The sequence below is a fragment of the Schistocerca americana genome, chromosome 1 (genome assembly GCF_021461395.2).
Source record: "Schistocerca americana isolate TAMUIC-IGC-003095 chromosome 1, iqSchAmer2.1, whole genome shotgun sequence".
Classification (NCBI taxonomy): Eukaryota; Metazoa; Arthropoda; class Insecta; order Orthoptera; family Acrididae; genus Schistocerca; species Schistocerca americana.
The window spans coordinates 1,148,030,704-1,148,051,396 of NC_060119.1; the positions used below are offsets into that span (position 1 = coordinate 1,148,030,704).

A 20,693-nucleotide genomic window follows, 5' to 3' on the forward strand; every position below is an offset into this window, starting at 1 on the left:
CTTGGGCCATCTAGAGGAATCCTTCCTAAACACCCAGAATTCATTGATGACGTCTTTGCGATCTGTATCAAGGGTAAGGACACCCTATCCACATTCTTCGATAACCTCAACAGGTTCTCCCCAATTTGCTTCACCTGGTCCTACTCAACCCAATAAGCTACCTTCCTCCATGTTGACCTCCACCTCAACGATGGAAACATCAGTACCTCTGTCCATATCAAACCTACTAACCACCAGCAATACCTCCAATTCAACAGCTGCCATTCCATATCAAGAAGTCCCTTCCATACAGCCTATCCACCCGTGGTTGTTGCATCTGCAGTGATGAGCAGTCCCTCTCAAAATATACCGAGTGTCTCACTGAAGCCTTCACAGACTGTAATTGTCCTCCCAGCCTTGTACAAAAGCAAATCTCTCGTAGCTCATCTTTCCAGTCTTCCACCAACTCCCAAAGTCTCACCGTCCAGCCACAGAACAACATTCCCCTCGTAACTCAGTACTACCCAGTAATGGAGCAACTGAATTACATTCGCCGCCAGGGTTTCGACTACCTCTCGTCGTGCCCTGAAATGAAAAATGTCCTGGCCACTATCCTCCCCAACCCTCCCCCATCCACCAAACCTACACAATGTACTTGTCCATCCCTACACAATCCCTGCTCTGAACCCATTACCTGTTATAGACCTAGATACAAGACCTGGCCCATACGTCCTCCCACCACCACCACCTACTCCAGTTCAGTCACAAACATCACCTATCCTATCAAAGACAGGGCTACCTGTGAAACCAGTCATGTGATCTAGAAGCTAAACTGCTACCACTTTTCAGCATTCTATGTGGGCATGACGACCAACAAGCTGTCTGTTCGCATGAATGTCTACCGACAAACAGTGGCCAAGAAACAAGCGGACCACCCTGTTGCTGAGCACGCTACCCAACACGACATCCTTCATTTCAATAACTGCTTCACAGCCTGTACCATATGGATCCTTACCACCTACACCAGCTTTTCTCCTTCCAGGGGGCTCGCCACTCTTTGGCGGGTTTGTGCTTGGCTACCAAGGGGCCCCAGCCTTTGCAGCATATTTTCCCTTCTGTGCTGCATGTCTATCCTCTTGCTATTCTATTGCCCCTCAGTTTGGGAACATGTCTGGGATGTTATTGGGAATGTTCTGCATCGTTTGTCGCTTTCGTAAGACAGTCTCACCTTTGTTTTTCACTCCCTTTTCTTTTCTTTGTTTCCTTCCTCCTCTCGTTCCTCCGCTTTGGCGTTTGAGCTTCCTCTTTTCTTCTTCCTCCCTGTGCGCTCCTGAAGGCCGGCCCATGCGTCTGACACGTAACAGGTGACTGGGTAACGCATAATTCCCAGCCCCGGGTCGACAGGTAGGGTTCGCACGTACCCCCTGGTACAGGTCAGGTCCAGGGAGGAGCAATTGCCTGAGCTGCAACCTTCCCAAATTTCCAATTGCAATTGGTTCCTCTGGCAGGTGTTCGGGAGGTGTGACCTGAGGAGTGAACAGTCACCTAAGGCAGGTGCGCCCCCTTGTGAAGGGGGCACCAGTTGGAAGGAGTGCGCCACCGGAGATACTGGCAGTCATGGGGAATCTTCTCGCAATGAGTCAATCATCTTCCCAATCAATGTCTACAAAACGGAAATGTAATGAGCATAATGATTCAAAGACCCCTCCTGCTGCACCACAGGTCCTCGTGGTCTCATATACTGAAGACAGTCAGTCCTTCGCCATGGTAAATCTGTTTTTTATTCAGGAAGGTGTTGATGCAATTGTCAGCCCAGTGAAATCCTGCTCTCATTTACGGAATGATACTTTGCTTTTGGAGACTACTTCTGATTCTCAAGCACACCAGCTGTTTGCTGCCTTGCTCCTCCACAGCTACCCTGTTCGTGTCGAGGCCCGTAGAACTTTGAATTCTTCCCATAGTGTAATTTACACCAGGCAGCTCAATGGTCTAACTGAGGCCGAAATCGAACCTTACCCCTGTGATCAGGGTGTCTTTGCCAACCATCATGTAATGAAAAAGGTAGATTCCTCCTTAGTGGCCACCCGCACACTTTTTCTCACCTTTGATAGAGCGGTGCTTCCATCAAATATCAAAGCAGGCTATGAAATTATCACAGTCTGGCCGTATATTCCGAACCCGATGCACTGCTGCCAGTGTCATCATTTCAACCACACTAGAACGTCTTGTCGACACCCAACAAAATGTGTCACCTGTGGTAGGGATGTGCACGAGAGCGATTGTCCACCTCCTTCTCCCCGCTGTATCAACTGCAATGGCTGCCAGGCTGCCTCCTCTCATGTATCTTTATGAGCGGGCTGTCCAAGAGATCTGGTAAAGGAAAAAGTGCCTTACCCAGTAGTTCGCAATTTACTGGCTAGTCGCAAACCCTGCATTCTCCCATCTGGCATCTATAGTTCCGTTCTTGTTACCCCTCACTCCATGAAGGACATAGCCACGCAGATGTGTGACCTCCATTCAGCTCTGAGGTTGTGAAATCGCCCAGTGTCAAGGTAGCATCAGCACCTCATGTCCAGCTGTGCAACAAGCCGTCAAACTCTTGTCTCAAGGGGCAAAGTTATCGGCTACACAACTGGTAGGCCGGAAAGGACAGAAGGAGTATTCCCATTAAGACTTCCTCCGTCCCTCCAGCCAAACAACAGCCAAGTCTTCGAAAATCCTCTTCGACGGTGTCGTCACATTATACCTCAACCCGGGTGGCCTCCATGTCACTGGTGCTGGCCACCAACTGTTTTTCAGCATTGGACTCCACAGACCAACCACACAACCAAGCTGATGCTTCTGTGGACTCCATGGAGTAGGATCCTCCTGCTTGTGTGCCCTGTAGTAGTGACTCTTCACTGGCTGTCACTCGGCAGCCAGCGAGGTGACAGCCCTACAGCTCTTCCTCATCATGACTTTCCTCCAATGGAACATTCGCAGTCTTCGGTCCCACAATGAGGATTTGCAGTTGCTTTTAGCATTGCAGTGTTCCCTTGTACTCTGCCCTCAGGAAACGAAATTGCACCCTCACGACCGGTTTGAGCTTTCACATTTCCTACCGATTTGTTTTGACCTTCCCCCAGAGGTCAGCATTCCATTTCATGGAGGCATCATGTTGCTCATACAGGATGACATTCATAGTCAACCCATCTCCCTGACTACCCATCTTCATGCTGTTGCATTTCGCCTTTTCTTGCCCCACCTGACTTTTTACCTGTGCACCATTTTTGTCCCTCCGTGATTCGATGTCACAAGGGCAGACTTCCTTCAGCTTACTGAGCAGCTGCCTCCCCCATTTTTGCTACTCGGTGACTTTAATGCGCATCATCCTCTTTGGGGTTCTCCTAGGACCTGTCAGAGAGATGCCCTCTTGGCTGACCTTCTTAACTAGCTTAGCCTCTTCTGCCTTAACACTGGAGCATCCACTTTCCTTTCCGACTCCTCGCACACCTATTCCCATTTGGACCTATCCTTCTGCATTGCCCAGCTTGCCCATCCTCTTGAGTGGTCCGTTATTTCTAACGCCTACTCAAGCGACCATTTACCATGTATTTTCTCTTTGCTAACTCCTACCCCATCCACTTGCACGCCCAAATGACAGCTTACTAAGGCTGACTGACAGCTTTACTCCTCCCTGGAAATCTTCGAAGAACAAAATTTCCCCAGTTGTGATAACCAGGTGGAATATCTCACAATCGTTATCCTTACTGCTGCAGAACGTTCCATTTCTCGCACTTCCTCTTTACCATGTCATCTCCCAGTTCCTTGGTTAATTGAGGCATGCCGCGATGCAATTCACCCATGGAGACGTGCTCTCCGTGTTTTTAACCGTCAGCCGGTGATGACTAACTGCATTCATTATAAACAGATGTGTGCAAAGTGTCTTCGCTTTCTTCGAGACAGCAGAAAAGCTAGCTGGATTTCATTCACTAGTTCTTTTAACAGTTCCACCCCTTCCTCTGTCATGTGGACCAACCCCTGATGGCTGTGTGGGACCAAGATCCATTCCCCAATTTCTGGCATGACAGTAGCAGATGATGTCCTCGTGGACCCTACTGCTATCTCCAACACCTTGGGCCACCATTTTGCAGAAGTTTCGGGCTCTTCCCACTGTCATCCTATGTTCCTCCATTGGAAACGAGTGGAGGCTCAGGCAATACCGTTCTCTTCTCTGAATCGTGAGTGCTGCAATGCCACATTTACTATGAGGGAGCATGCCACATTTACCATGAGGGAGCTAGATCATGCTCTCAGTTAATCCCGATCCTCCGACCCAGGGCCAGACGTCATCCAGATTCAGATGTTGCAGCACCCGTGTCTTTCGATATCGGCTTCTGGCACACTGTTCAGTATTTACAGCCGAGCTCTTCGCCCTGTATCATGCCATGGAGTACATCAGGTGACACAGCCTTTTCAATTGTGTGCTCTGCTCAGACTCACTCAGCACCCTTTAAAGTCTAAATGCGCTGTACAGCAGCAGGTCCAGGAAAACTGTCACTTTCTCACTCTTGATGTAGGCAGTGTGATGTTTCTGTGGGTTCCTGGTCATGTCGGTCTGCCAGGAAACGAGGCTGCTGATGCTACTGCCAAGGCTGCAGTCCTCATACCTCAGCCAGCGAGTTCCTATATTCCCTCCGATGATCTCTGTGTTGCCATCTGTCAGGAGGTGGTGTCCATTTGGCATTGCCAATGGTCCTTGCTTCACGGGAGGAAGCTCTGGCTTATCAAGACTCTCAAAGTGACGTGTGTGTGTGTGTGTGTGTGTGTGTGTGTGTGTGTGTGTGTTTGTGGGTGTGGGTGTGGTCAATTTTTGATGAAGGCCTTGCTGGCGGAAAGCTTATTTGTGACAGTCTTTTTAATTTATAAAGAAAATTGAAGAACTGTGTTTTCTTTCTTGGCTTATGTCTACATGGTCCGAAGATAACTTGCCATGTCAAGGATACTCTCAGTGCACATTGTGTATATGACTAAGGGCATTTCCAATTTGGCAAATATTAGCGTTTTAACGCTTCCTACCGTGAACACACAAATAAAGTGAACATTCGAGACAGAGAATGATATATAGAGCCGATCATTCGTAGCTTCACATTTAGCTCACCAAAGATAAGAATACAGTGAGGCATAGACTCTTAACCTTGAACATCCCAGTCAGTGTTGTTTCTGCTGGAACTTTTACTGCAAAGTCACCAATGAGTTGATAGTGCATTTACTTCACCAGTTGTTTTGTCATGTATTTCTCGCAGTCGTTTGTCAGAATCTCCCATTCGTAACTCATCTTCCAGTATTGATGGAGCTGGTTCAAGTAATTCTTTATGAAATTTTAAGTTGTGGTACATCAACAATGTAGGAAAAGATATATTGCTACTTACCATAAAGACGACATGTTAAGTTGCAGATAGGTACAAGTATAAGACACTTACACAAAGCTTTTGGCCACAGCCTTCATCAGCAAAAGAGAAACTCACACCAGTCATACATGCAACGAAGCACACGCCACGCACACACACGACTGCCAACTCCAGCAGCTCGGGCCAGAAATGAAGTTAAGATGAGATTGTAGATCTTCTCAGTGACTGAATGCGCCTGGTGGACTGAGCATCTTTGTTGAGACTCAATTCTTGTGTGCTACTTTCATTTGTTGTTGTTGTCTTTTAAATTACTACTTGTTTTGGTAGTATCACATTCTGTTTCAATATCTTGCAAACCTTTATTTATGAACGGAATAAACAATTGGTATGTTTTCTTGTGAATGACCAGAAGTGCTTAATTTCACTCAATCCTTGTAAACCATTTCCTCTTGAAAATTACTTTTATTGATCTCTTGTGGGAATGTTCAAATATGTGGTATGCTGTAATTTCTTCACAGTACCCTACAAGTATAAATTAGTTGCTTTTCTTGGACCTATTTGTACCTCTGTTCTTTGGAATTTGGATTTACGCTGTAATGCCGAATCTCCTAGATGCCAAGGATCTGGCTTCTTTCCTGACCATGCTTCTTCAAGCATCATGTTATGCAGAAACTTAATTGGTAATCTAATGAGGAGACTCCTTTAACAGTGTGTGTTATCAAACGTTCCTTAAAAGTTTGAATGATTTCTGGTGAATGATCATTATTCTTAGGTGATGTAAGAAAACCTTGTAGGCATTGGTCCACACAGGTCTGAATAATAATTCAAGTATTCACTGAACTTGAGAGGTAGAATACTGGACAGGGAATCTGGCCTGTTTACCTTCTGAACTATGGATTGTTCATAGCTCCTTTATATGTGATACCTTCGGCCCAGGTGCAGCTCGTGGTCTCCATACTGGAGAAGGCTGCGACATTTATTGATCGAAACTAACCTAGAGCTCGAGCTATGCTACAGATCAATTTGTCACCATAACCAAGACTTCAGGAGGGGGGGGGGGGGGGCAATATCACACTCAAACCAAACTTTTACGTACTGTATGTTCTTTCCGTTTCATAATCAAATACGAAAAAACATCAAAAGCCAACTCCAATGTAAAATCTATAGGTAGCTTATTTATCACCCAACAACACATTTCCCGACAGTTTACCACAACAAATCATTTTAAAAGATGGATTTTGGAAAGATCTTTAATGCAGTGTGCATTAGCTTCATTGCATGCTTATGGTTCTAAACTTCAGACATTTAATGTTTTGTACAATCAAACTGCAGTGTTTATGAAATTGAGTGACAGAACAGTGATGTTTCCATTACGTCACTGAGCTTGTGCTGTGACTGGCCGACATGAAAACTTGTTCAATTTGCCATGGAACTGCACTTAATGTATTTACACTTGTGTGTTACAAAAATATGCATTTTGAGTGATATAGTGCACACAGCCACTTAGCTGCATTGTACATCACTGTGTTAAAGTTGCCTGGATTTACACTGTTTGTGTTTTTGTTCTTGATTCGTGTTTTACTTCGAGGCTGGGCACACCAAGTTCCTTCACTTTCATCCTAACCACATGTTCCAAAATTTTACCTGATAAATTGCACACTGAATTCATACTGTGTTGTTTTCGAACTCGTTTTATGTTGCTGTTATTTGCAAGAAAGTAAAACTCACTAAACTCGTGCATAACTCACAGAAAGAAACTTGCTAATAACGCACACAACCCTCATTCAGCAAGAAAGGAAATTAAAGTATATCTGGACATATTTCATGCAAAAGGTATATTTCACATGCTTATTCCTCTTATCATTTGTGAAACTCTCGCTAGGCGTTGAAACTTATGTTACCGTACTCTATTGCACTCAGGCGGGACGTTTGCAAACTTATTCCAGCGGTGGATAGAATAGCCAGTGACAGTAATAAGAAAAACTGTCTAAAACCCTATCAAAACAATAATACTAAATGTTGATTAAAGACACATCAAAGAATAACAGAGATATACAGAGACAGGAATTCAATAGCAAAGTTTCAGAAATTCTGTTCATTCCCTTTTGATGTAAGCAGTGGAATGTGAAAATTGTGTGCAGATTGATAGTACACCCTTGGGCTGAAACAGTGGAGCCTTCGGCTCGCCCATAAGAGCTGTACTCCCAGGAAACCATGCCTCCAAACCTCTGCTTCATAGAGCTAAGTGGAATTTCAAGGTGCAGCCTTAAGACTAGCTACTATCTGTTCGAAAAATATCATGACATCACATATCAACAGTCTCAAAAACTTTGACAGGCTCTATTTGAAACCATGTGGGAAATATGCGAAATGCAATCATATAATTTAAATTCTGTAATATGTTACTGAGAAATTTATTTTAATGTGTATTTTGGGGTGGCTCCACTAAGAGCCTTTAATTTCAAGCCGCACCTGCTTCGGCCATACTTTTACACCAGTTTTCCATTGCATCAGAATGTAAATGACCCATTGCCATAGATTAAACAGTGGAAAATCCAGGATGGAATGTAACAATATTATGAAAAGTAAAGGTGCTACTAATCATATAGCAGAGGTGCTGAGGCACAACAAAGAGAGTGTCACAAGTAAAACTTTCGACCATTAAGGCCTTCGTCAACAATAGACGACACACACACACACGCACGCGCGCACACACGCACGCACACACTCTCTCTCTCTCTCTCTCTCTCTCTCTCTCTCTCTCTGTGGTGTGGTTTCAGTTGCTGGTTTTACCACCAGCTTGCTGTAAGTGTTGTTTTTACTCAGAAAATTGTTTTCCAAAAGGCTGTATTTATTCCAGCTGTAGCATTTTGGTCCTATGGAAATGTGGCATTTATCACTCTGATGAGCCCTCCTTTTAGTCTGAAGAGCCAAGTCGGCAGATGATGATTTATGGCAGACATTGTCTTCACCTCTTCCAGTGACCCTATCTTAAATGAATCCCCAGTGACTGTAACATTCAAATCTTCTAAACTGATTAATCATCAGCTTGTACTTGTCAGGTAGCCCAGTGAATGCAATAGAAACAAGTTATTCATCTTTTATGCTGAAACTTAAGCCATTCAACTTGTTTGAAGTAGAAATTATCTTTGTTACATAGTGTTCCACAGACAAACAGTTTTCAAGTCGTGTCATTAAGGTGTTCTCAACAAGCCTCTTCTTCTTGATAGTCCAGACCCTGTGTAGACTTCTATCAGTTTATCCCAGATTTCCTTTCTATTTCCAGTATTCTGGGCATGCATGTAAGTAGGTGAATTAACAAATAAAATTATCTTTACTTTTGCTATACATGCCTTCATTTCATCTGTAATTTCTCACTTACATATCCCAATACTTGTTCATGTTGCAGATAGTTCTTTATTGTGAAACACTATATGTTATAATTATCTCATCCTTTCAATTTCTCTATCAAAGGCAATGAGATGGCACTAAGATAATCCATAATGTTCAGCAGTATTCCTTTTCTTTGTGTCTAGGGGTGGTTTCAGTGTGGTAAGTATTATTTATATAACAGCACGTAGATAGGAACATGATTTTACAGTTTGTTCTGGGGAACATCTGCGTGGGAGGCTTGTAGAGAGTTGAAGATCCACCTGCGGGGTGAATATGGCTTTTTTCTGGCATGTATTAAGCCATTTTTGAATGTTGTGATTTACCTGAAAATTTTAAGTTAATGAAGTATTGAAATTCAAAGATTTTAATTTTTTATTCAATTTCAGAAAGAAATTCATCTGTGTCAAACACATTTTGTCAGTCTTGTGCAATGTTTTAGCTATACAGAAATAATAAACAGAGTCACTTCAGTAGTCCTGAGATAAACTTAACAGAGGAATTTGGAACACTTGGTGAATCTGGAGGGTGTCATTCCATGTTATTAAAAAAGGCACATTATCATCAGAATTGAGATTCCTTCCTTTTGATTAGGAACATGCTGATCAACATCAGTAGTAATTATTCATACAAAATATTCTGATACAGTTCATTTTTGGAAATTTCTGAGCGTGTGTCATGTATCGTTGGCAGATCATTTTCAACAGGAATTTATGAATCACCAGTCAACTTCAGAGTCAGAGTCTTCAGAAAACATCTCCTCTGTCATCTGCATAATTTGCCTGCTTCTGTTACACACATTTGCCAGTATTTTGCCAATCATTGCCCTCAAAAAAGCCTCAGTTAGGAACCACTACATGCTGGAACTTCCTTGTTGAATGTGATTAATGAAAAGGGTTGTAAAAAGAGTATTTACCTTTCTTCACAAATTAGCAAACAACCAAGAAACAATGGGAAAATGAATAATGTATAATAAATTAAATTAAAATTGATACTGTATTAAGTACTGTACATGCCTATGTGCTGAAAAATTTGAACAAATAAAACTGTAGTTACAAAGAAAGAGAACCACACTAAAGCAAACTGAAACCACACAATTAAAAATAATTTGGTTGTTGTGATTTTATGAACAGTTATTCACTCCAAATTTCTCTAAGTAATCTCACTAAAACATAAATTATAATTAGGAAACTAGAAATCTCGTGTAAAAGAAATTAAAGAATAAGATTATCTGCCTGTAAGGTACAATAGTGCGAGTTCAGGGGGTGAATAATTGCTGTTACCTGGAACATCCATCTGTGAGGCAGTGTGGGTCTGAAATGAAAGCAACTTGTGTTGGATAAATCAGCTCCATGAGACATATGACCTTCACTGCACTACAGCTAAATATCACAGACTCTCATAGGTGTTTAGAACCATTGGGTGATTTTCAGTGCCTCTGGTGAACAAATGTAAACCACTTCCGCCTCAAGCACACCTCGCTATAACTGTACTTCTGTGAATTGTTTATATAACCATATACATGTAACATTCTGTTGTGGCGTTGTTGTGCCTGTTCCTGTACCACTACATTACATTTCAAATTTCTACTTAGGCTTGCTTGTCATAGCTAATTACTCAACCATTGTACTGCCGAATCTTTTGTTCTGCCCATGTAATATCCTTTTTTAATTAGTTTGTAGTAAGTGACACAAACTTTTACTACAGTAATGCCTTTTCATTCATAAAATAAGCAGTTATTTGCATTGTCTTTTAAGTAACCTAATGGTGTACATTTTGGCGAAAGTGTATGTATTGATTGTCATTTTATTAACCAAGCAACAGTAGATGAACAGCAGCTACATAATGTGTACAGTTAAGCATTATTTCTTTTTTACATTAAAATAATAACTTTTCTGCTAATTTTGTTATGTTTTATAGCCTGTGTAAACGTTGTTTTAATAATGCAAGTGAATGGCACTACATAGATATTTAAAAATTTAATTTTACAGTAGATAATAATAATTCTTATTCCTTCAGCCATTAGAGAAGAGATACTTCGTCAATAGCAGGAGTGAAACTTCAGCAAAAGCCCACAGAACCTGATATCATTGACAACCTGTAAATTGGGAGAGTTAATTGCAATTATTACTCTCTCAATCTTTTTAGTAATTTTGCACTTTCTGTAGTATGATTTGAGGAAATCTTTTTTCCTGTAAAATTTTCTTCTTCTAATTCGAAATCTCTGCTCTCTCTCTCTCTCTCTCTCTCTCTCTCTCTCTCTCTCTCTCACACACACACACACACACACACACACACACACACACACACACACAAACAAACACACACACATTCACATTCATTCTGATTTTGTTAGAACACTTCTTTCTTCCTGATTACTGAATAATTTGAGCTTATCGTGAAATTTGCAACAGTAAATAATATTTTAGCTCTGATATAATTTCATTATATAACACATTTAATTACTGCTAACAAATATATTTCTCTTCTCATAAATGTAGGTTGGGTTTGTTATGCAGAAAAGACGCATGGACCTCTTGTTTTGCCATACATGTCATCTGTAAAATCACCACAGCAAGTAATGGGGTCTTTGGTTAAAGATCATCTCTCTACATTACTCAAGATAAGTCCGTCTTCAATTTATCATGTGACGATCATGCCATGCTATGACAAAAAACTGGAAGCCTCAAGGACTGACTTTTTCAATAAAGAAACTGATGCGCATGATGTGGACTGTGTGATTACTGCAAGTGAGTATTCCACTTCATGCCAGTTTTTGGTATTAATGCACCCTACAAGTTGAAAAGGAAAGCTTCTAAGTAATTGGAAGATAATATTCTGTATTAACTCTTTATTTTGACATTTGAATTGCACACTAAGCTATTGTGATACTAGCAGCTTTTAATTACAGTATGATGATTGTGGGTCATTCTTGATGAAAAAATTGTTCTATTTATGAAAACAGGTTGTTACATCAGTGTGGCACCACGTAAGATCCTGTCACATAAAATCCTCTGTATATTTCAACCCTTGTTCCTCAAAAGTTTGCACCCAATCCCTTTCCCAAAGTTCTCTAAATGGGGAATACTTTTGAGACATTCTCATCATGTTATGGAAATAATTTCTAGCATAGTACGCAGTATATGCATTTTATGAAGCAACACTGCCTGGTTGTGAGTGTCTTTTTATGATTTGACTCTTTTGTCAAGGTCTTTGGACCATAAGAGTATTATAGTTTAGGGCCACACTGATGTTAACCATTAGAAACCACAGAGCAACTTTGTGAGCACTGAATAATAACATTTGGTGAAATATGAATAACTGAATCATGGAGTATGAAATTTTCAAGGAGACCATCAGCACTTATAGAAGTTTGTATATCTGAGGGACTCAATCTAATCTAATTCTAGTAAAAAGGGAATACAAGAAACCTGTGTTAATATTAAGGCAATGAGGAGAGAAAAACCTAAGTAACACAGGTGCTAAAATGAGAGAGTAAAAAAAAGTATGTTATAACAACAGAAGTCCTCCTCAGTAGCTGATTAGTCAGCATTGCGGAATGTCACGCAAGGGCTTCTGATTCGATTCGCAATTGAGTCGGAGATTTTCTCCACTTGGGGACTAAGTGTTGTATTGACCTCACCATCATTTCATCATTATCGACACATAAGTCGCCAAAGTGGTGTCAAATAAAAAGACTTGCACCAGGTGGCCAAACTCTCTGAAAGAGAATGCCTGGCCAAAAACCCCATAACAACAGAAGGGAAACAATAAGTAATATCTCCTGAAAGCCTCAGATGTAAACTGGAAATCATATTAGAGTTGGTGGTGATATATCTGTCTCATTTTAAAATGTTTAATGTACAAGGTGACCCAAAAATCCACTAACATTTGAAAATTCAATATTTCATAGAATAATAAAAGTTGACACACATGCTTGAAATAAAATGAGGTTTTATTGAAACCAAAAAAGTACACAAAATGACCACAGATGGTGCTTCATATGATACAGAAGTAATAATTAAGATAACAATTGTTTTTTAGCAAAGACTATTTCTTTATAACAAATGCTCAACATGTCGGCCATAATTCATCAAGACTGCTCGTAGTCAAGGAACACATGATGTGTACAGCATATCAGTAGGCATGGTGAAAAATTGCCTTCATATATTGTTTTTCAGCATCCATAATGAGGGCGGACAACTGCGGTAGACTTGTGACTTCACAACCAATGATCTCACAGATTGAGGTCTCTAGACATGGGAGGCCAAGCATGATGGAAGTGGCAACTGAGAATGCGATCCTCACCATACGATGTGCACAAGAGATCTTTCACTCGTGTAGCAATATGAGGTGGAGCACCATCCTGCATGAAAGCTGTACCTTCCAGCAAGTGTAAATCAGGCAGGCTAGGGATGATGTGATTCTGTAACATATTGGTGCGCTTTGCACCCATCACACTGACAGGTTGAAATTTAAGGCTTGTGTGTCAAAATTTACCTCTCTATTTACATTATCCTCCCCCCATGAACCATGGACCTTGCCATTGGTGGGGAGGCTTGCGTGCCTCAACGATACAGATAGCCATACCATAGGTGCAACCACAACAGAGGGGGTATCTGTTGAGAGGCCAGACAAATGTGTGGTTCCTGAAGAGGAGCAGCAGCCTTTTCAGTAGTTGCAGGGGCAACAGTATGGATGATTGACTGATCTGGCTTTGTAACATTAACCAAAATGGCCTTGCTGTTCTGGTACTGCGAACGGCTGAAAGCAAGGGGAAACTACAGCCGTAATTTTTCCCGAGGGCATGCAGCTTTACTGTATGATTAAATGATGATGGCATCCTCTTCAGTAAAATATTCCGGGGGTAAAATAGTCCCCCATTCGGATCTCCGGGCGGGGACTACTCAAGAGGACATTGTTATCAGGAGAAAGAAAATTGGCGTTCTACGGATCGGAGCGCGGAGTGTCAGATCCCTTAATCGGGCAGGTAGATTAGAAAATTTAAAAAGGGAAATGGATAGGTTAAAGTTAGATATAGTGGGAATTAGTGAAGTTCGATGGCAGGAGGAACAAGACTTTTGGTCAGGTGAATACAGGGTTATAAATACAAAATCAAACGGGTAATGCAGGAGTAGGTTTAATAATGAATAAAAAAATAGGAGTGTGGATAAGCTACTACAAACAGCACAGTGAACGCATTATTGTGGCCAAGATAGACACAAAGCCCACGCCTACTACAGTAGTGCAAGTTTATATGCCAACTAGCTCTGCAGATGACGAAGAAATTGATGAAATGTATGATGAGATAAAAGAAATTATTCACGTAGTGAAAGGAGACGTAAATTTAATAGTCATGGGTGACTGGAATTCGGTAGTAGCAAAAGGGAGAGAAGGTAACATAGTAGGTGAATATGGATTGGGGCTAAGAAATGAAAGAGGAAGCCACCTGGTAGAATTTTGCGCAGAGCATAACTTAATCATAGCTTACACTTGGTTTAAGAATCATGAAAGAAGGTTGTATACATGGAAGAACCCTGGAGATACTGAAAGGTATCAGATAGATTATATAATGGTAAGACAGAGGTTTAGGAACCAGGTTTTAAATTGTAAGATATTTCCAGGGGCAGATGTGGACTCTGACCACAATCTATTGGTTATGAACTGTAGACTAAAACTGAAGAAACTGCAAAAAGGTGGGAAATTAAGGAGATGGGACCTGGATAAACTGAAAGAACCAGAGGTTGTACAGAGTTTCAAGGAGAGCATAAGGGAACAATTGATAGGAATGGGGGAAAGAAATACAGTAGAAGAAGAATGGATAGCTTTGAGGGATGAAATAGTGAAGGCAGCAGAGGATCAAATAGGTAAAAAGATGAGGGCTAGTAGAAACCCTTGGGTAACAGAAGAAATATTGAATTTAATTGATGAAAGGAGAAAATATAAAAATGCAGTAAATGAAGCAGGCAAAAAGGAATACAAACGTCTCAAAAATGAGATCGACAGGAAGTGCAAAATGGCTAAGCAGGGATGGCTAGAGGACAACTGTAAGGATGTAGAGGCTTATCTCACTAGGGGTAAGATAGATACTGCCTACAGGAAAATTAAAGAGACCTTTGGAGAAAAGAGATCCACTTGTATGAATATCAAGAGCTCAGATGGAAACCCAGTTCTAAGCAAAGAAGGGAAAGCAGAAAGGTGGAATGAGTGTATAGAGGGTCTATACAAGGGCGATGTACTTGAGGACAATATTATGGAAATGGAAGAGGATGTAGATGAAGATGAAATGGGAGATACAATATTGTGTGAAGAGTTTGACAGAGCACTGAAAGACCTGAGTCGAAACAAGGCCCCGGGAGTAAACAACATTCCATTAGAACTACTGATGGCCTTGGGAGAGCCAGTCCTTTCAGAACTCTACCATCTGGTGAGCAAGATGTACGAGACCGGCGAAATACCCTCAGACTTCAAGAAGAATATAATAATTCCAATCCCAAAGAAAGCAGGTGTTGACAGATGTGAAAATTACCGAACTATCAGTTTAATAAGTCACAGCTGCAAAATACTAACACCGAGCGAGGTGGCGCAGTGGTTAGACACTGGACTCGCATTCGGGAGGACGACGGTTCAATCCCGCGTCCGGCCATCCTGATTTAGGTTTTCCGTGATTTCCCTAAATCACTCCAGGCAAATGCCGGGATGGTTCCTCTGAAAGGGCACGGCCGACTTCCTTCCCCATCCTTCCCTAATCCGATGAGACCGATGACCACGCTGTCTGGTCTCCTTCCCCAAAACAACCAACCAACCAAAATACTAACGCGAATTCTTTACAGACGAATGGAAAAACTGGTATAAGCTGACCTCGGGGAAGATCAATTTGGATTCCGTAGAAATGTGGGAACATGTGAGGCAATACTGACCCTACGACTTATCTTAGAAGAAAGATTAAGAAAAGGCAAACCTACATTTCTAGCATTTGTAGACTTAGAGAAAGCTTTTGACAATGTTGAATGGAAGACTCTCTTTCAAATTCTGAAGGTGGCAGGGGTAAAATACAGGGAGCGAAAGGCTATTTACAATTTGTACAGAAATCAGATGGCAGTTATAAGAGTCGAGGGGTATGAAAGGGAAGCAATTGTTGGGAAGGGAGTAAGACAAGGTTGTAGCCTCTCCCCGATGTTATTAAATCTGTATATTGAGCAAGCAATAAAGGAAACAAAAGAAAAGTTCGGAGTAGGTATTAAAATCCATGGAGAAGAAATAAAAACTTTGAGATTCGCCAATGACATTGTAATTCTGTCAGAGACAGCAAAGGACTTGGAAGAGCAGTTTAACGGAATGGACAGTGTCTTGAAAGGAGGATATAAGATGAACATCAACAAAAGCAAAACGACGATAATGGAATGTAATCGAATTAAGTCGGGTGATGCTGAGGAAATTAGATTAGGAAATGAGACACTTAAAGTAGTAAATGAGTTTTGCTATTTGGGGAGCAAAATAATTGATGATGGTCGAGGTAGAGAGGATTTAAAATGTAGACTGGCAATGGCAAGGGAAGCATTTCTGAAGAACAGGAGTTTGTTAACATCGAGTATAGATTTAAATGCCAGGAAGTCGTTTCTGAAAGTATTTGTATGGAGTGTAGCCATGTATGGAAGTGAAACATGGACGATAAATAGTTTGGACAAGAAGAGAATAGAAGCTTTTGAAATGTGGTGCTACAGAAGAATGCTGAAGATTAGATGGGTAGATCACATAACTAATGAGGAGGTATTGAATAGAATTGGGGAGAAGAGGAGCTTGTGGCACAACTTGACTAGAAGAAGGGATCGGTTGGTAGGACATGTTCTGAGACATTGGGGGATCACCAATTTAGTATTGTAGGGCAGCATGGAGGGTAAAAATCGTAGAGGGAGACCAAGAGATGAATACACTAAGCAGATTCAGAAGGATGTAGGCTACAGTAGGTACTGGGAGATGAAGAAGCTTGCACAGGATAGAGTAGCATGGAGAGCTGCATCAAACCAGTCTCTGGGCTGAAGATCACAACAACAACAACAACTTATATTATTCCATGAAAAGTGTACTTTCAAATGTTAACAACTCTTACATAATTCTGTATGAATCAAAATACCAAGAATGTCTTTATTTTTTTAAATGTTGACATATCAGTGTGGTTTTATTTTGTATTAATTTGTTGATTATACTACATTGTGTTTGCAAGCATGCAGTTTTTGCACAGTATGCAATAAACTGGATTTCTCTCCCACACAGTTGAACTGCAGCAGATGCTCCAGCAAAAAGACTGTGACTTGGCAGATATAGAGTCGTGCCCACTAGACTGGCCATGGGAAATAGAGAGGCCACCAGGGGCCTTCCTTTGGGGGCATCGTGGCTCTGGCTCAGGAGGTTTAGCAGAACATGTGTTTCTTCATGCTGCGTCAACATTGTTTGGGTTTGATGTACATCCCAATGTGGAGTTCAAAGCTCTGAGGTAAGAATTGCTTGGTATTGTTAATAATGCACAAATACTCAAGTAAACTGCTGATCCGTAATAGATACTGTAACAATAGATTTCTCATAAACAAATTTTAGCCCGTTCCAAACAGTAAATAATATCCCAAAAGTCTTTGAAATTGAGATTGTCAGATAATTAACAAAGTGCTACTCCTAAAGTTTTTTAATATCCAAGTAGAGAATTCGTTACAAGAATCAAATTCATCAGCTACCCACAAACTTATTCCACAAGTTTCATCCTACCCATTGTTTCCTTCCATTTGCATTGGCAAGGGAAATTTGGTGATTCCTTGAATATTATTTTACTGATGCAAATAATTGAACATGTTGAAGAGGCTATTCTGTCAGCCATTGAGGGAACAAGGTGCAACCAACTGCAGATTGTGGTGCACATTTAAACAAATGATGTGTGTCATCTGGGCTCTGAGGTCATTCTTGGGTCATTCCAACAACTGGCAGAGAAGGGTGAGAAGACCAGCCATGCATGTTGAGTTTCAATGAAGCTTGCAATTTGCTGCATTATCCCCAGAGCTGATTGTGGCCCTTTGGTTTTGAGTTGAATGGAAGGACTAAACAAGAGAACTCTAGGCTGTAACTTCCTGGACTTGTGCCATAGGATTGAAAACTGTAGGATTCCTCTGAATAGGTCAGGTGTGCACTACATATCAGAGCTCCTACTCAGGTAGCTGACTGTGTGTGGGATGCACACAAGGGTTTTCTAGGTTAGGCGACTCTCCATCGAGTCCACATAACAATAGCTGTAGGAAACCCAGAAGTATCAGTGTAAGATCAAAAGAAATACCTCCCACAGGTGAGAGCATTAAATCATCACGGTAAACTGCCAAATCATTTGCAACAAAGTGCCAGAGTTTGAAGTGCTCATGAAAAGCACTGTAGCTCACATAATACCAGGTACAGAACGCTGGTTGAAACCTGAAATTGATAGCAGTGAGATTTTTGGGTAAAATTTAAGTGTATATGGAAAGGATAGGTGAATAGGAAATGGAGGTGATGTATTTGTCACAGTAGACAAAAAACTCAAATCTGTTGAGATAGAAATGGAAGCTGCATGTGAGATTGATTGGGCAAGACTCAGTATCAGAGGTGGGGTCCTTCTGTCGCCCACCAGACGCATCTGATGTAACTGAAAACTTCAGAGAAAATCTCAATTAACTTGTAAGTAAGTTTGCCAATCATACTGTAATCATCAGTGGAGACTTTAAACACCCAACAATCAATTGGGAAAATTACAGTTTTGTCAGTGGTGGGAGCGATAAGACATCTTGTGAAACAGCACTAAATGCCTTCTCTGAAAACTACATAGAACAGACAGTTAGGAACCATTCATGATGGAAATATCTTGATTCTAATGGCAACAAATATACCTGAACTCTTTGATGAAGTCCAAATTGAAACTGGTATCAATGACCATGATGCAGTCATGGTGACAGTGATTACCATAGTGCAAAGGACAACTAAAACAAGCAGAAAGATATAGTCTGTCGGTAAACTGAAGAGCGAGCGCACGAGTCCCCACTCTGCCTACCCCGCTACGTCACAGGGCACTTCTACAGGCTGTTTCACAACGTAGTACAGTCCCTGCCGCGGCGCGCGCTTTAAATCTGTGGCGACGTCGTGTACAGATACGTCCCGGCTGCGTTTATTTTTAGACAAATGCGTTAAGAGTATAAGGAAAACAAAAGACGATAGCTTCTTCGAAACAAAACTTTTTAGAGTAAATAATATTAACATAAGAACGGAAGTCAGGATTCTACTACAAACATAGAACCAAATGCCTATTCATATGAATGTATGTTCCTCTATTCATAAGACGAACCAGATATAGTGCAATCAGTCTGTAGAATTGAAGGCTTTTCCTTACTTTGTGTTTCTACTAAAAGGTAGAAGTTTTCTTTGAAGGGCTGCATTGAAACTTAACAATTCTTGCAACACGAAGAATGTTTAAAAAGTAACCAGACATTTATAATTTCGTGTGTTGTATTAGTTCGATTTGCACTGCTTTTTTTGTCGCTGTTTTCGTAAACATGTCTGAAAAGTGTTTCCAGGTAAATCCCATTTCACGCAATGTCTTGTGTAAAACATCTTTCTGCAAGGAAACTGTATATTTGTTTCACGCCAGTAAGTAATTTCCGCAATGTGGGCACTAGTTTTTGGTTTATGTAAAAGTCCTCCATCGTTTGTCGAATGACCAATTTTGTGCAACTGTCTATAACGATGGGTTTCCTCCCTAAATTATTAGTTTTCCTTTGCGACTATTCCAGTAAACCATGAGCCTTATTTTGGCGTTCCTTCCTTATGCGTCCTATTGTGGCGAGGCTGACGTTTGCATAAACAATTGGGGACTGATAATATTAGCCAACAGTTTCTTTTGTGTAGCCTCCTTAACACACGCTGTAATAACGTTAGAGATGATCGAACGCTCGTTCTCTGCAAATATCTCCTCTTGTTCGTATTCTGCACATTTTCTTGTAATTCAGAGCGATTATACATCACTTCCGGATACTGAAGTATATCAGTGAGTGCACAAAGTTAACTGACTGAGATTGGCAACTAAGATCCCACGAACAGAAACGACGTATATCACTGCACGCCGAACTACGCCGCTGGACAGGTAATGGGCAACTGATTTTGGGTAGCCCTGTAGGCCAGAGGCAGGGTTCTTCCGGGAAAGGCCACTTCCCCCACCAAAAGCGCTGCTCGCTCTTGAGTTTACAGACAGACTATACATATGTTTAGTAAATAGATAAAAAAATCAGTAGTTTCATATCTGAATGAAGAACTCAAAACTTACAGTACAGGGCTGGAGCAAGTAGAAGAAGTCAGGTTCAAGTTTAAAAGAATAGTTGACCATGCACTAGCTAAATATGTACCCAGTAGAACAGTTCATAATTGGAGGGAGCCTCTACATTATACAGTCACTGTTAAGAAACTTCTAAAGAAATAATGATTACTGCATAATAAGTGTAAAACAATGTGTAGGTCTACAGCTAGAGAGATGTTGAATGAAATGTGTTTGGCTCTCAATAGAGCAATGCGTGATGCCTTCAATGACTGCCATAGCAGAATATTGTCAAGTGATCTTTCGCAGAACCCAAAGAAATTTTGGTTGTATGCACCGAAGTTAGTGTCCAGTTCCTAACGAATGAGACAGGGACTGAAATTGAGGGTAGCAAAGCAAAAGCTGAAATCTTAAATCCATTTTCAAGTGTTCCTATACAAATGAAAACCTTGATAGTAAACCTTTTCATGATGCGCAACACCTGTCTTGTAGTATCTGCCACTGGAATTCGTTGAGCATTTCTGTAATGCTCTCACACCGACTAAATGTGCCGCCCTTTTTGGATCTTCTGTATCCCTTCCATCAGTCGTACATGTTAAGGTTTCCATATTGATGAA

General features: G+C 41.1%; 1 protein-coding gene across 1 annotated transcript in view; it reads left to right on the forward strand.

Annotated features, from left to right (window-relative positions):
• The window catches only part of LOC124619338 (probable cytosolic Fe-S cluster assembly factor CPIJ010948), a 62,605-nt gene that overhangs the window by 24,801 nt on the left and 17,111 nt on the right, over positions 1-20,693 (forward strand). The window contains exons 6-7 of the mRNA XM_047145657.1: positions 11,261-11,509; positions 17,034-17,253. Coding sequence (XP_047001613.1) covers positions 11,261-11,509; positions 17,034-17,253 — 469 coding nt within the window. The remainder of the gene's footprint in view (positions 1-11,260; positions 11,510-17,033; positions 17,254-20,693) is intronic.